This window comes from Pecten maximus, chromosome 1 (genome assembly GCF_902652985.1).
Source record: "Pecten maximus chromosome 1, xPecMax1.1, whole genome shotgun sequence".
NCBI lineage: Eukaryota > Metazoa > Mollusca > Bivalvia > Pectinida > Pectinidae > Pecten > Pecten maximus.
In genome coordinates this window covers 45794649-45808453 of record NC_047015.1, presented here as the reverse complement: position 1 = coordinate 45808453, position 13805 = coordinate 45794649, and the positions used below count along the sequence as shown (strand labels likewise).

Below are 13805 nucleotides of genomic sequence, written 5' to 3'. Positions count from 1 at the left end.
ATATCAGCCCCCACCCTCGGGACAATATAGATCAGTGGTGTCACAATATCAACCCCTACCCTCGGGACAATATAGATCGGTGGTGTCACAATATCAACCCCCACCCTCGGGACAATATAGATCGGTGGTGTCACAATATCAACCCCCACCCTCGGGAAAATAAAGATCGGTGGTGTCACTATATCAGCACCCACCCTCGGGACAATAAAGATCGGTGGTGTCACAATATCAACCCCAACCCTCGGGACAATATAGATCAGTGATGTCACAATATCAACCCCAACCCTCGGGACAATATAGATCGGTTATGTCACAATATCCACTCCAGCCTTCGGGACAATATAGATCGGTTATGTCACAATATCAACCCCAACCCTCGGGACAATAAAGATCGGTGGTGTCACAATATCAGCCCCCACCCTCGGGACAATATAGATCGGTTATGTCACAATATCAACCCCCACCCTCGGGACAATATAGATTTGTGATATGACACCAACACCTCTGAGGGAAAATCCCTACGATGGTAGTAAAATGATCACTCCGCTCAGAACAGTGTATACTGGGTATATCTGTAACAGTCATTAAATCCAACACAGATATGTATTGTACTCAATTATATTTTTACCTATTTACCGACAAGGAAACGGCGCTCCTTCGTTTGAAGGATTTCAATATATGATAGAAGTTCATAAGTGGAAGATTTCCATTTGGAACCACACAAAATTATTGATATCGTAAAAAAAACATATGAGGAATAAAGCTATTCATGTTTTTTTCTTCTTTTTTTTTTTTTTTGTTTTTTTTTGTTTTTTTTTTTGTTTGTTGCAAAACGATTATATATTTATGCGTTGGTGGTATTGGGCGTGGTGAAAATAGCAGTCTTAACCACACACATAATAAAACAATTGATATATAAGACATTTCATATCCTTTCCAAATCTGGTCCATAAGTGTCTGGTATTTTGTAGAGATTTGTAAATAAAGACAGTAAAGAAGTTATATAAGTAACATTTTCGTAGTGATTTTGAGCCATTCGAATTTTCAAATCAAACTAGAGCTTAACAATGGCAGCGATTCCATTACCTATCACATGTGTAACAATGGCACGATTTAAGTATAGATCGGACATCGGCCAGGGATAGATATGGTGAGCGAGATATCAAATATAGACAATAGACTATTTCAAAATATCGTGTATATCCTTAAAGGTTTAGATACAAAACAGACTAATTGTGACCCGGTATCAAGTTTACACGAACAAAGGACGCCTTCATATCAATTTAAAGCTGGTTTCGTGCCAGTGACTTCGCCAATACCTACAATATATCACCTACGTCGGGGTACATGGTATGTAAATCTGTGTAGACGATGGAAGTGTTCTCTCGTTCGTATTAACAACATGGAGATTATGTGTTTACGGGTCCTGCTGCTGATAGGGACAGCCGTCTCTGGAGTGTCCGGAGGCTCCTTCCTGATCGAGTCCAACTGTACCCTGTGTCAGACCATTCCGGTTCCAACGGCGTCGGACTTTGCCGTTATGTTGACTGACCTGTTTGATTCGACTATTTACGACAGTCGAGTTTTCCCTCGCTTGATGCAAAATGAGACAATATTTGTTGACGTCACTTTCCAGTTGTATAAAATTACCGATCTGGACGAGGTATCCGGCGTGATGAACTTAATGGCAAAAGTTACAGTTATCTGGAGGGACGAATATCTAACCGCAAAGTATATTCCCGGCCATCACAAACCTTACGAGATGGACTCTCTACAGACAGATGTCTGGGTCCCGCCCGTCACTATATTTAATTCTGTAAAGGGACTAAAACCTATTTTTGACAAGAACTATCACGTGAAAACCATTCTGGCCGCAGCCAAGAATTACTGGCGAGCCGGAGTGACCACCGCGACAGGATGTTCGGTCGACGCTACGTACTATCCATTCGACAGCCAGGCTTGTGAACTTGTTCTGACCATGTGGGATTACACAGCAGAGGAGGTCATGTTCGACAATTCGGCCACAGAACTGGACACTGAATACTACGATGAAAACGAGGAATGGGATCTCGAAAGTTCAACTGTTACAACTTACAACTCGTCTAACAAACCGTTCAGGAGGTATATTCTGAATTTGAAAAGAAGACCAGTGTTTTTCATTGTGAACATGATCAGTCCACTCGTACTAGTCGGGCTCCTTAACAGCCTCGTTTTCGTATTACCTGCAGATGCTGGAGAAAGAATAGGCTTTGCTGTTAATGTATTTCTAACCTTTGCCGTGTTTTTGACCATATTAGCTGAAAACTTGCCAAAGACATCCGCACCGCTAGCTATGTTGAGCTATTATCTATCATCTATGTTAGCCATGAGCAGCATGTCAACTCTTGTTACCATATTTACCCTCCGCATTCACGACAAGGACGAAGAATCCACCGTCCCATTCTACGTCGCTGCATTAGTGGCCACAATGACTTTTCGTATATGTAGAGAAAAGTACAAAAACCCAGAGAAGCCCGAACCTAAGGCCCCACCACCGCGACCAAAGCCGGTGACCACACCAGGACCAGAAGACAAAAGTCGTCCACCCTCGAGCATGGCGCCTAGCGCCGGTCCAAGTCGACTGGGAATGGATGCCGCAGCGGACCCTCTAGATGAGCTGAAGAAGCCACCGCCCCAGCCGACGCAGGCAGTCGTCGTGGATGATGAGAGCAGTGATGAAGAGGAAGATCAGCAACCGGAAATTAGATATGGTGTTACGTGGAAAACCGTGGCACAGACTTTTGACAAATTCTTCTTCGTTGCATTTAGTATTGGTAGTATGGCACTTTCAAGCGTGTTTCTTGTTCCGCTCTTCTCCAGAGCATGATTTCATCGCCCTGTAACTGTTCGTTGTGGGAAACTTTCCTATTACAAATATAGACGTAGCTTTGCATGCGAGAATGGACATACGAGCTCCCTCTAGAATCGGGAATGGTCACCAGGTTTCCTCTGGACTCGGAAATGAACATTCGTGTTCTGCGCAGTAAATACGATTTCATGAACTGATGTGACGCCGGTGTGACGTCATACATTAAATGTATATACACGTAGCAGATTACGTGCAGCTGATGTGACACAATAGTGAAGTCTGATGTACACATACGTAGTGTATAAACCATGTGATAAAGGTACATGAGTAAAGATAGATGTATATTTGTACAGTGCAATTGTCGTCATTTCCCTGCTACTGACGTGTGATTACTGTTACACTTATCAATTCATACTTGTCATTAAATTCGCAATAAACACCTCGTTTTGTAAATAAGTGGACTTTTTTAATTATTTGAGATGAAATAATAACAATTCCGATCATTTCGACCTTTACTGGCGCTATGGTAATAATTCCACTCAAAATGAAACCTGAAGCATCTAATATTCTACACCATGAAATTGGTATAGCACAGCAAAGGTCAAAGGCCAAGTATGGCATATGTAAGAAAACATTTATAAGTATAATAATTTTATCAGTAGGTTAAATACGCAAAGGTCAGACGTGAAATATGCAAAATACTCAAAGGTCACACCCTATATAAGTATATCATCAAAGGTCACATCCTATATAAGTATATAATCAAAGGTCACATCCTTTATCAGTATATAATCAAAGGTCACACTCTATATAAGTATATCATCAAAGGTCACATCCTATATAAGTATATCATCAAAGGTCACATCCTATATAAGTATATCATCAAATTTTTAAAGACTCTGGTATGTCTCGGCCAGGGGACAGAACCCATAGCCTTCCTCACAGGGGCGAACGCTCAACTGAAGACCAAAAGTGAGGCATTGTCAAGGGAGACATTAGGAAGAAGAAAGTTGTTCAGAAGGAAGAGAAAAGATAAGATCCCAAACTCAGTCGCCTCCTACGATCATGCAATGGGGGCAGCAGATACAATTCTTACGCCCTACCTGCAGGGCCAATCAGTATATCATCAAAGGTCACATCCTGAATAAGTATATCATCAAAGGTCACATCCTATATAAGAATATAATCAAAGGTCACACTCTATATAAGTATATCATCAAAGGTCACACCCTGTATAAAAATATAATCAAAGGTCACATCCTATATAAGTATATAATCAAAGGTCACATCCTTTGTAAGTATAAAATCAAAGGTCACATCCTTTGTAAGTATAAAATCAAAGGTCACATCCTATATAAGTATATAATCAAAGGTAGGTTAATCAGGCTACTAAATACTAGAAGAGCATGCGTTATGATATGTCAATACTAGAACGGTATGCGTTATGATATGTCAATACTAGAACGGTATGCGTTAGGATATGTAAATACTAGAACGGTATGCGTTAGGATATGTAAATACTAGAACGGTATGTGTTAGGATATGTAAATACTAGCACGGGTTGGCGTTAAGATATGTAAATACAAGTACGAATTACCGCTAGGACAAGTACATTTTAGGATATGTAAATACTAGAAAGGATTGAGGACATGCTATATGTCAATACTAGTAAGCGTTGGCGTTAGGACATGTCAATACTAGTAAGGGTTGGCGTTAGGACATGTCAATACTAGTAAGGATTGGCGTTAGGATATGTAAATACTAGTAAGGGTTGGCGTTAGGATGTGTCAATACTAGTAAGGGTTGGCGTTAGGATATGTCAATACTAGTAAGGGTAGGCGTTAGGACATGTCAATACTAGTAAGGGTAGGCGTTAGGATATGTCAATACTAGTAAGATTTGGGGTTAGGATATGTAAATACTAGTAAGGGTTGGGGTTAGGATATGTCAATACTAGTAAGGGTTGGCGTTAGGATATGTCAATACTAGTAAGGGTTGGCGTTAGGATATGTCAATACTAGTCAGGGTAGACGTTAGGATATGTCAATACTAGTAAGGGTAGGCGTTAGGATATATCAATACTAGTAAGGGTAGGCGTTAGGACATGTCAATACCAGTAAGGGTTGGGGTTAGGATATGTCAATACTAGTAAGGGTAGGCGTTCGGATATGTAAATACTAGTAAGGGTTGGCGTTAGGATATGTCAATACTAGTAAGGGTAGGCGTTAGAACATGTCAATACTAGTAAGGGTTGGGGTTAGGATATGTCAATACTAGTAAGGGTAGGCGTTAGTACATGTCAATACTAGTAAGGGTTGGCGTTAGGATATGTAAATACTAGTAAGGGTAAACGTTAGGATATGTCAATACTAGTAAGGATTGGCGTTAGGACATGTCAATACTAGTAAGGGTTGGCGTTAGGACATGTCAATACTAGTAAGGGTAGGCGTTAGGATATGTCAATACTAGTAAGGGTTGGGGTTAGGATATGTAAATACTAGTAAGGGTAGGCGTTAGGATATGTAAATACTAGTAAGGGTTGGCGTTAGGATATGTCAATACTAGTAAGGATTGGCGTTAGGATATGTCAATACTAGTAAGGGTTGGCGTTAGGATATGTAAATACTAGTAAGGATTGGCGTTAGGACATGTCAATACTAGTAAGGGTTGGCGTTAGGACATGTCAATACTAGTAAGGGTAGGCGTTCGGACATGTCAATACTAGTAAGGGTTGGCGTTAGGATATGTCAATACTAGTAAGGGTAGGCGTTAGGATATGTCAATACTAGTAAGGGTAGGCGTTAGGATATGTCAATACTAGTAAGGGTTGGCGTTAGGATATGTCAATACTAGTAAGGGTTGGCGTTAGGATATGTCAATACTAGTAAGGGTAGGCGTTAGGATATGTCAATACTAGAACGGTAGGCGTTAGGATATGTCAATACTAGTAAGGGTAGGCGTTAGGATATGTCAATACTAGTAAGGGTAGGCGTTAGGATATGTCAATACTAGTAAGGGTAGGCGTTAGGATATGTCAATACTAGTAAGGGTAGGCGTTAGGATATGTCAATACTAGTAAGGGTAGGCGTTAGGATATGTCAATACTAGTAAGGGTTAGGCGTTAGGATATGTCAATACTAGTAAGGGTTGGCGTTAGGATATGTCAATACTAGTAAGGGTTGGCGTTAGGATATGTCAATACTAGTAAGGGTAGGCGTTAGGATATGTCAATACTAGTAAGGGTTGCGTTAGGATATGTCAATACTAGTAAGGGTTGGCGTTAGGATATGTCAATACTAGTAAGGGTAGGCGTTAGGATATGTCAATACTAGTAAGGGTAGGCGTTAGGATATGTCAATACTAGTAAGGGTTGGGCGTTAGGATATGTAAATACTAGTAAGGGTTGGCGTTAGGATATGTCAATACTAGTAAGGGTTGGCGTTAGGATATGTCAATACTAGTAAGGGTAGGCGTTAGGATATGTCAATACTAGTAAGGGTAGGCGTTAGGATATGTCAATACTAGTAAGGGTAGGCGTTAGGATATGTCAATACTAGTAAGGGGAGGCGTTAGGATATGTCAATACTAGAACGGTATGTTTGAGGACATGTCAATACTAGTAAGGGTAGGCGTTAGGATATGTCAATACTAGTAAGGGTAGGCGTTAGGATATGTCAATACTAGTAAGGGTAGGCGTTAGGATATGTCAATACTAGTAAGGGTAGGCGTTAGGATATGTCAATACTAGTAAGGGTTGGGTTAGGATATGTCAATACTAGTAAGGGTAGGCGTTAGGATATGTCAATACTAGTAAGGGTTGGGGTTAGGACATGTCAATACTAGTAAGGGTTGGCGTTAGGACATGTCAATACTAGTAAGGGTTGGCGTTAGGATATGTCAATACTAGTAAGGGTAGGCGTTAGTACATGTCAATACTAGTAAGGGTTGGCGTTAGGATATGTCAATACTAGTAAGGGTTGGCGTTAGGATATGTCAATACTAGTAAGGGTAGGCGTTAGGATATGTCAATACTAGTAAGGGTAGGCGTTAGGACATGTCAATACTAGTAAGGGTTGGCGTTAGGATATGTCAATACTAGTAAGGGTAGGCGTTAGGATATGTCAATACTAGTAAGTGTTGGCGTTAGGATATGTCAATACTAGTAAGGGTAGGCGTTAGGATATGTCAATACTAGTAAGGGTAGGCGTTAGGATATGTCAATACTAGTAAGGGTTGGCGTTAGGATATGTCAATACTAGTAAGGGTAGGCGTTAGGATATGTCAATACTAGTAAGGGTTGGCGTTAGGATATGTCAATACTAGTAAGGGTAGGCGTTAGGATATGTCAATACTAGTAAGGGGAGGCGTTAGGATATGTCAATACTAGAACGGTATGTTTGAGGACATGTAAATACTAGTAAGGGTAGGCGTTAGGATATGTCAATACTAGTAAGGGTAGGCGTTAGGACATGTCAATACTAGTAAGGGTTGGCGTTAGGATGTGTCAATACTAGTAAGGGTTGGCGTTAGGACATGTCAATACTAGTAAGGGTTGGGGTTAGGATGTGTCAATACTAGTAAGGGTAGGCGTTAGGATATGTCAATACTAGTAAGGGTAGGCGTTAGGATATGTCAATACTAGTAAGGGTTGGCGTTAGGATATGTCAATACTAGTAAGGGTTGGCGTTAGGACATGTCAATACTAGTAAGGGTTGGCGTTAGGATATGTCAATACTAGTAAGGGTTGGGGTTAGGATATGTCAATACTAGTAAGGGTTGGCGTTAGGATATGTCAATACTAGTAAGGGTTGGCGTTAGGATGTCCATACTAGTAAGGGTAGGCGTTAGGATATGTCAATACTAGTAAGGGTAGGCGTTAGGATATGTCCATACTAGTAAGGGTAGGCGTTAGGATATGTCAATACTAGTAAGGGTTGGCGTTAGGACATGTCAATACTAGTAAGGGTTGGCGTTAGGATATGTCAATACTAGTAAGGGTTGGCGTTAGGATATGTCAATACTAGTAAGGGTAGGCGTTAGGATATGTCAATACTAGTAAGGGTAGGCGTTAGGATATGTCAATACTAGTAAGGGTTGGCGTTAGGATATGTCAATACTAGTAAGGGTTGGGGTTAGGATGTGTCAATACTAGTAAGGGTAGGCGTTAGGATATGTCAATACTAGTAAGGGTTGGCGTTAGGATGTGTCAATACTAGTAAGGGTAGGCGTTAGGATATGTAAATACTAGTAAGGGTAGGCGTTAGGACATGTCAATACTAGTAAGGGTTGGCGTTAGGATATGTCAATACTAGTAAGGGTTGGCGTTAGGATATGTCAATACTAGTAAGGGTAGGCGTTAGGATATGTAAATACTAGTAAGGGTTGGCGTTAGGATATGTCAATACTAGTAAGGGTAAACGTTAGGATATGTCAATACTAGTAAGGGTAGGCGTTAGGATATGTCAATACTAGTAAGGGTTGGCGTTAGGATATGTCAATACTAGTAAGGGTTGGCGTTAGGATGTGTCAATACTAGTAAGGGTTGGCGTTAGGATATGTCAATACTAGTAAGTGTAGGCGTTAGGATATGTCAATACTAGTAAGGGTTGGCGTTAGGACATGTCAATACTAGTAAGGGTTGGCGTTAGGATGCCCATACTAGTAAGGATAGGCGTTAGGATATGTCAATACTAGTAAGGGTAGGCGTTAGGATATGTCCATACTAGTAAGGGTAGGCGTTAGGATATGTCAATACTAGTAAGGGTTGGCGTTAGGACATGTCAATACTAGTAAGGGTTGGCGTTAGGATATGTCAATACTAGTAAGGGTTGGCGTTAGGATATGTCAATACTAGTAAGGGTAGGCGTTAGGATATGTCAATACTAGTAAGGGTAAACGTTAGGATATGTAAATACTAGTAAGGGTTGGCGTTAGGATATGTCAATACAAGTAAGGGTTGGGGTTAGGATGTGTCAATACTAGTAAGGGTAGGCGTTAGGATATGTCAATACTAGTAAGGGTTGGGGTTAGGATGTGTCAATACTAGTAAGGGTAGACGTTAGGATATGTCAATACTAGTAAGGGTAGACGTTAGAACATGTCAATACTAGTAAGGGTTGGGGTAAGGATGTGTCAATACTAGTAAGGGTAGGCGTTAGGACATGTCAATACTAGTAAGGGTTGGCGTTAGGATATGTCAATACTAGTAAGGGTTGGCGTTAGGATATGTCAATACTAGTAAGGGTTGGCGTTAGGATGTGTCAATACTAGTAAGGGTTGGCGTTAGGATATGTCAATACTAGTAAGTGTAGGCGTTAGGATATGTCAATACTAGTAAGGGTTGGCGTTAGGACATGTCAATACTAGTAAGGGTTGGCGTTAGGATGCCCATACTAGTAAGGATAGGCGTTAGGATATGTCAATACTAGTAAGGGTAGGCGTTAGGATATGTCCATACTAGTAAGGGTAGGCGTTAGGATATGTCAATACTAGTAAGGGTTGGCGTTAGGACATGTCAATACTAGTAAGGGTTGGCGTTAGGATATGTCAATACTAGTAAGGGTTGGCGTTAGGATATGTCAATACTAGTAAGGGTAGGCGTTAGGATATGTCAATACTAGTAAGGGTAAACGTTAGGATATGTAAATACTAGTAAGGGTTGGCGTTAGGATATGTCAATACAAGTAAGGGTTGGGGTTAGGATGTGTCAATACTAGTAAGGGTAGGCGTTAGGATATGTCAATACTAGTAAGGGTTGGGGTTAGGATGTGTCAATACTAGTAAGGGTAGACGTTAGGATATGTCAATACTAGTAAGGGTAGACGTTAGAACATGTCAATACTAGTAAGGGTTGGGGTAAGGATGTGTCAATACTAGTAAGGGTAGGCGTTAGGACATGTCAATACTAGTAAGGGTTGGCGTTAGGATATGTCAATACTAGTAAGGGTTGGCGTTAGGATATGTCAATACTAGTAAGTGTTGGGGTTAGGATGTGTCAATACTAGTAAGGGTAGGCGTTAGGACATGTCAATACTAGTAAGGGTAGACGTTAGAACATGTCAATACTAGTAAGGGTTGGCGTTAGGATATGTCAATACTAGTAAGGGTAGGCGTTAAGATATGTCAATACTAGTAAGGGTTGGCGTTAGGATATGTCAATACTAGTAAGGGTAGGCTTTAGGATATGTCAATACTAGCAAGGGTAGGCGTAAGGATATGTCAATACTAGTAAGGGCTGGCGTTAGGACATGTCAATACTAGTAAGGGTTGGCGTTAGGATATGTCAATACTAGTAAGGGTAGACGTTAGAACATGTCAATACTAGCAAGGGTAGGCGTTAGGATATGTCAATACTAGCAAGGGTAGGCGTAAGGATATGTCAATACTAGTAAGGGTAGGCGTTAGGACATGTCAATACTAGTAAGGGTAGACGTTAGAACATGTCAATACTAGTAAGGGTTGGCGTTAGGATATGTCAATACTAGTAAGGGTTGGCGTTAGGATGTGTCAATACTAGTAAGGGTTGGCGTTAGGATATGTCAATACTAGTAAGGGATGGGGTTAGGACATGTCAATACTTGTAAGGGTAGACGTTAGGATATGTAAATACTAGTAAGGGTTGGGTTTAGGATATGTAAATACTAGTAAGGGTTGGGGTTAGGATATGTCAATACTAGTAAGGGTAGGCGTTAGGATATGTCAATACTAGTAATGGTAGGCGTTAGGATATGTCAATACTAGTAAGGGTTGGCGTTAGGATGTGTCAATACTAGTAATGGTAGGCGTTAGGATATGTCAATACTAGTAAGGGATGGGGTTAGGACATGTCAATACTTGTAAGGGTAGACGTTAGGATATGTAAATACTAGTAAGGGTTGGGTTTAGGATATGTCAATACTAGTAAGGGTTGGCGTTAGGATATGTCAATACTAGTAAGGGTAGGTGTTGGGATATGTAAATACTAGTAAGATTTGGGGTTAGGATATGTAAATACTAGTAAGGGTAGGCGTTAGGATGTCCATACTAGTAAGGGTTGGCGTTAGGATGTGTCAGTAAGTAAGCATACGTTAGATAGGACTTGAGAGTCGACGTCTGTGGGTAAGAAACTATGTTTATACTTACAAGCAGTATTGTGGTTTAATTGTTACATTATATATTAAATTTTCACGTGTAAGAAACAATTTACAACCTTCATTAACAAGTCAAACGGCTATTTCTCTAAATACAGCAGTTGTCATTTGGTACAATGTATGGTTTAAAGGTCCAGCAGAGGCTATTTAAGAGAATGTTCCCAACCTGCATGTACATTACAGGTAACAATAATATGCAGGTGATAGGAAATTGATTAATTGGTTGATTGATTGATTGATTGATTGATTTATTTATTTATTGATTTATTGATTGATTGATTGATTGATTGATTGATTGATTGATTGACTGATTTATTTATTTATTTATTTATTTATTTATTGGTTAGGCATAATACGGTATACAGTGACAATACATATTTATGGTATGCACGTCACAAAGACTATACAGGTAAATGCCACCCAATCAGAAAGCGAGCTGGTGTAATGAAGCTTACGCCATTTAACAGGTAAGATCTTCATGTTGATTTTTCCATTTGCAGTAACATTTGATATTTATTACCCTTGTTTAAGGACTTGGCGTAAACATATGGAATTTCTTATGTTAGATATGAAAGCGTTTGCACTGAACGAACGACTGTCAAATTACATTAATAAACGATTAGCTCTTTGTTCTGACGCATTCGCTGTCGAATCATTCCAGTAGACTTGCTCCTCGGCGAATTAATCTGAAATCTCCATTTTTATTTCGCGGCATGCATTTTCTACTCGATATGTGTAGGCATAAATAACTGATTGTGGACTGGAACTTTAACGGACAAAAACATTGGCGGACGGAAATTCCTCGTTACGTGTCATTGTGTGAAATGTAAAAAGCATTCTTGATATGAGGTATAGCCAACCATTGCATACTCTACAAATACGAACACGAAACTACGATTTTAAGAAGTTGAAAACAGATTCAGCATCAGCAGCCATAGAAGAATGTATATGTATATACTTCCGCTTGTATATCTGTCTATTCGTCCGAGTCACGGACAGACAACAGACATCGTCCTGGACTTTATAAATCAGACATTTTGTTCCTCGTGCCCGTACAGCAATAAGGTATTCCCCCGTCATAACCAGTCTCGTCCGGTAGAGGTCGCCCTGTCCTTCAGTATAGCCGCCATTACACGATTTGACGAGATTACCGGTCATCTGAACATGGTTGGTAACATTCGAATGGATTGGAATGACGAGCTTGTGACAGCTACAATAAACAAATCTTATCACACGTTCGAAGATCTTTCTCTCCCATCTGAATTCATCTGGATTCCAACAATTTCCATTTTCAATTCCGTGGATAATACTGCGTCAACATTGGGTAATTCTGCACACAATCTTCGTATCAATATGACTTCCGGTGACGTGGAATGGACGTTCGGAATAGTGAGTAAGACTGGGTGTTCCGTAGACGCTACAAACTACCCATTTGATGTTCAGATATGTACACTGATCTTCACTCCACGGGGATACACCAATACTGAAATAGCTTTCAAGGTTCATGAATCAGGTGTTCGAACAGATGAATTCGCTCGTAATGAAGAATGGAACATCACTGATGCCGAAGTCAGCATGAAAGTAGTCAAAAGGCAAGCCTTCTTGTCTTATAAAGTAACTCTCGCACGGAAACCGACATTTTTCATGATAAATATGGCGCTACCTATTTTTCTTTTGGCGATTCTGAACACGCTTGTGTTTCTGTTACCCGCGGAGACTGGAGAGCGTGTTGGTTACTCCATTGCTGCCTTTCTCACCTTTGCAGTTTTCCTCAGCTTGATGAGTGCCAGTTTACCAAAAGCTTCGTTTCCGATGCCTCTCCTTTCCTACTATATGCTCATAATGTTACTTCTTAGTTCCACAATTGCGTTTGTGACAGTGTTCAGCCTAAGATTCCATTTCGCCGAAACGTATTTGCCGGTACCAAAGTATTTACGGACAATGATGAAAAGTACATCTTGTAATAGGACCGAACATTGCTGCTTCCCTAGCCAAAAGGACGATGTAGAGGGCGCTATAACAAATAGAAAACCTGTAGATATTGGAGCAACCTCGTGTGGTAAAAATAGCACTGCTTTGGAAAAAATCCCGGCTGAATTCGGAGTCGATCACAAACCCAAAAATAGTGTTGATTGGAAAATGATAGGGAAGGCGCTGGACAAGATATTTTTCATTGCATACTGGATAATTTATATCTGTGTTTCACTGGTATTTTACATCAAAGTGCAGCAAATCACAAATTAATTCTTATCATATACCTACATTAGTGTGTGCCGGATAAACTATGTTAAAGTATAAACTATTTAACGGAGAAACACAGATAATGTATATCAAGGTACACACTATCTACCGGACTAACACGGATAATGTATATCAAGGTACACACTATCTACCGGACTAACACGGATAATGTATATCAAGGTACACACTATCTACCGGACTAGCACGGATAATGTATATCAAGGTACACACTATCTACCGGACTAACACGGATAATGTATATCAAGGTAAACAATATTTACCGGACTTACACAGATAATGTATATCAAGGTACACACTATCTACCGGACTAACACGGATAATGTATATCAAGGTAAACAATATTTACCGGACTTACACAGATAATGTATATCAAGGTACACAATATTTACCGGACTTACACAGATAATGTATATCAAGGTAAACAATATTTACCGGACTTACACTTTGTATATTTTATAGATTCAATTAGTACACCCGATTTACCGGGATTACGGTGTATGTAAAATGTATTATATGTATGCGGTTTTAATTATCTACAATTAAAACAATAAACTCGGCAGTGCGCA

At 40.1% G+C, this 13805-nt stretch overlaps 2 protein-coding genes across 2 annotated transcripts; both read left to right on the top strand.

Annotated features, from left to right (window-relative positions):
- The first annotated feature begins 1402 nt into the window (after positions 1-1402).
- On the top strand, positions 1403-2866 carry LOC117345372 (neuronal acetylcholine receptor subunit alpha-10-like). The gene has a single exon (XM_033908481.1). It carries the CDS (start codon positions 1403-1405, stop codon positions 2864-2866), a length of 1464 nt encoding a protein of 487 aa, XP_033764372.1.
- A 9464-nt stretch (positions 2867-12330) lies between these two features.
- Positions 12331-13221, top strand: LOC117345285 (neuronal acetylcholine receptor subunit beta-3-like). Its single transcript, XM_033908377.1, has one exon. It carries the CDS (start codon positions 12331-12333, stop codon positions 13219-13221), a length of 891 nt encoding a protein of 296 aa, XP_033764268.1.
- The last annotated feature ends 584 nt before the right edge of the window (positions 13222-13805 follow it).

Bases quoted from the DNA above. Each gene is read 5' to 3' on its own strand.
- LOC117345372 (XM_033908481.1), top strand. From the start codon at position 1,403: ATGGAGATTATGTGTTTACGGGTCCTGCTGCTGATAGGGACAGCCGTC.
- LOC117345285 (XM_033908377.1), top strand. From the start codon at position 12,331: ATGACTTCCGGTGACGTGGAATGGACGTTCGGAATAGTGAGTAAGACT.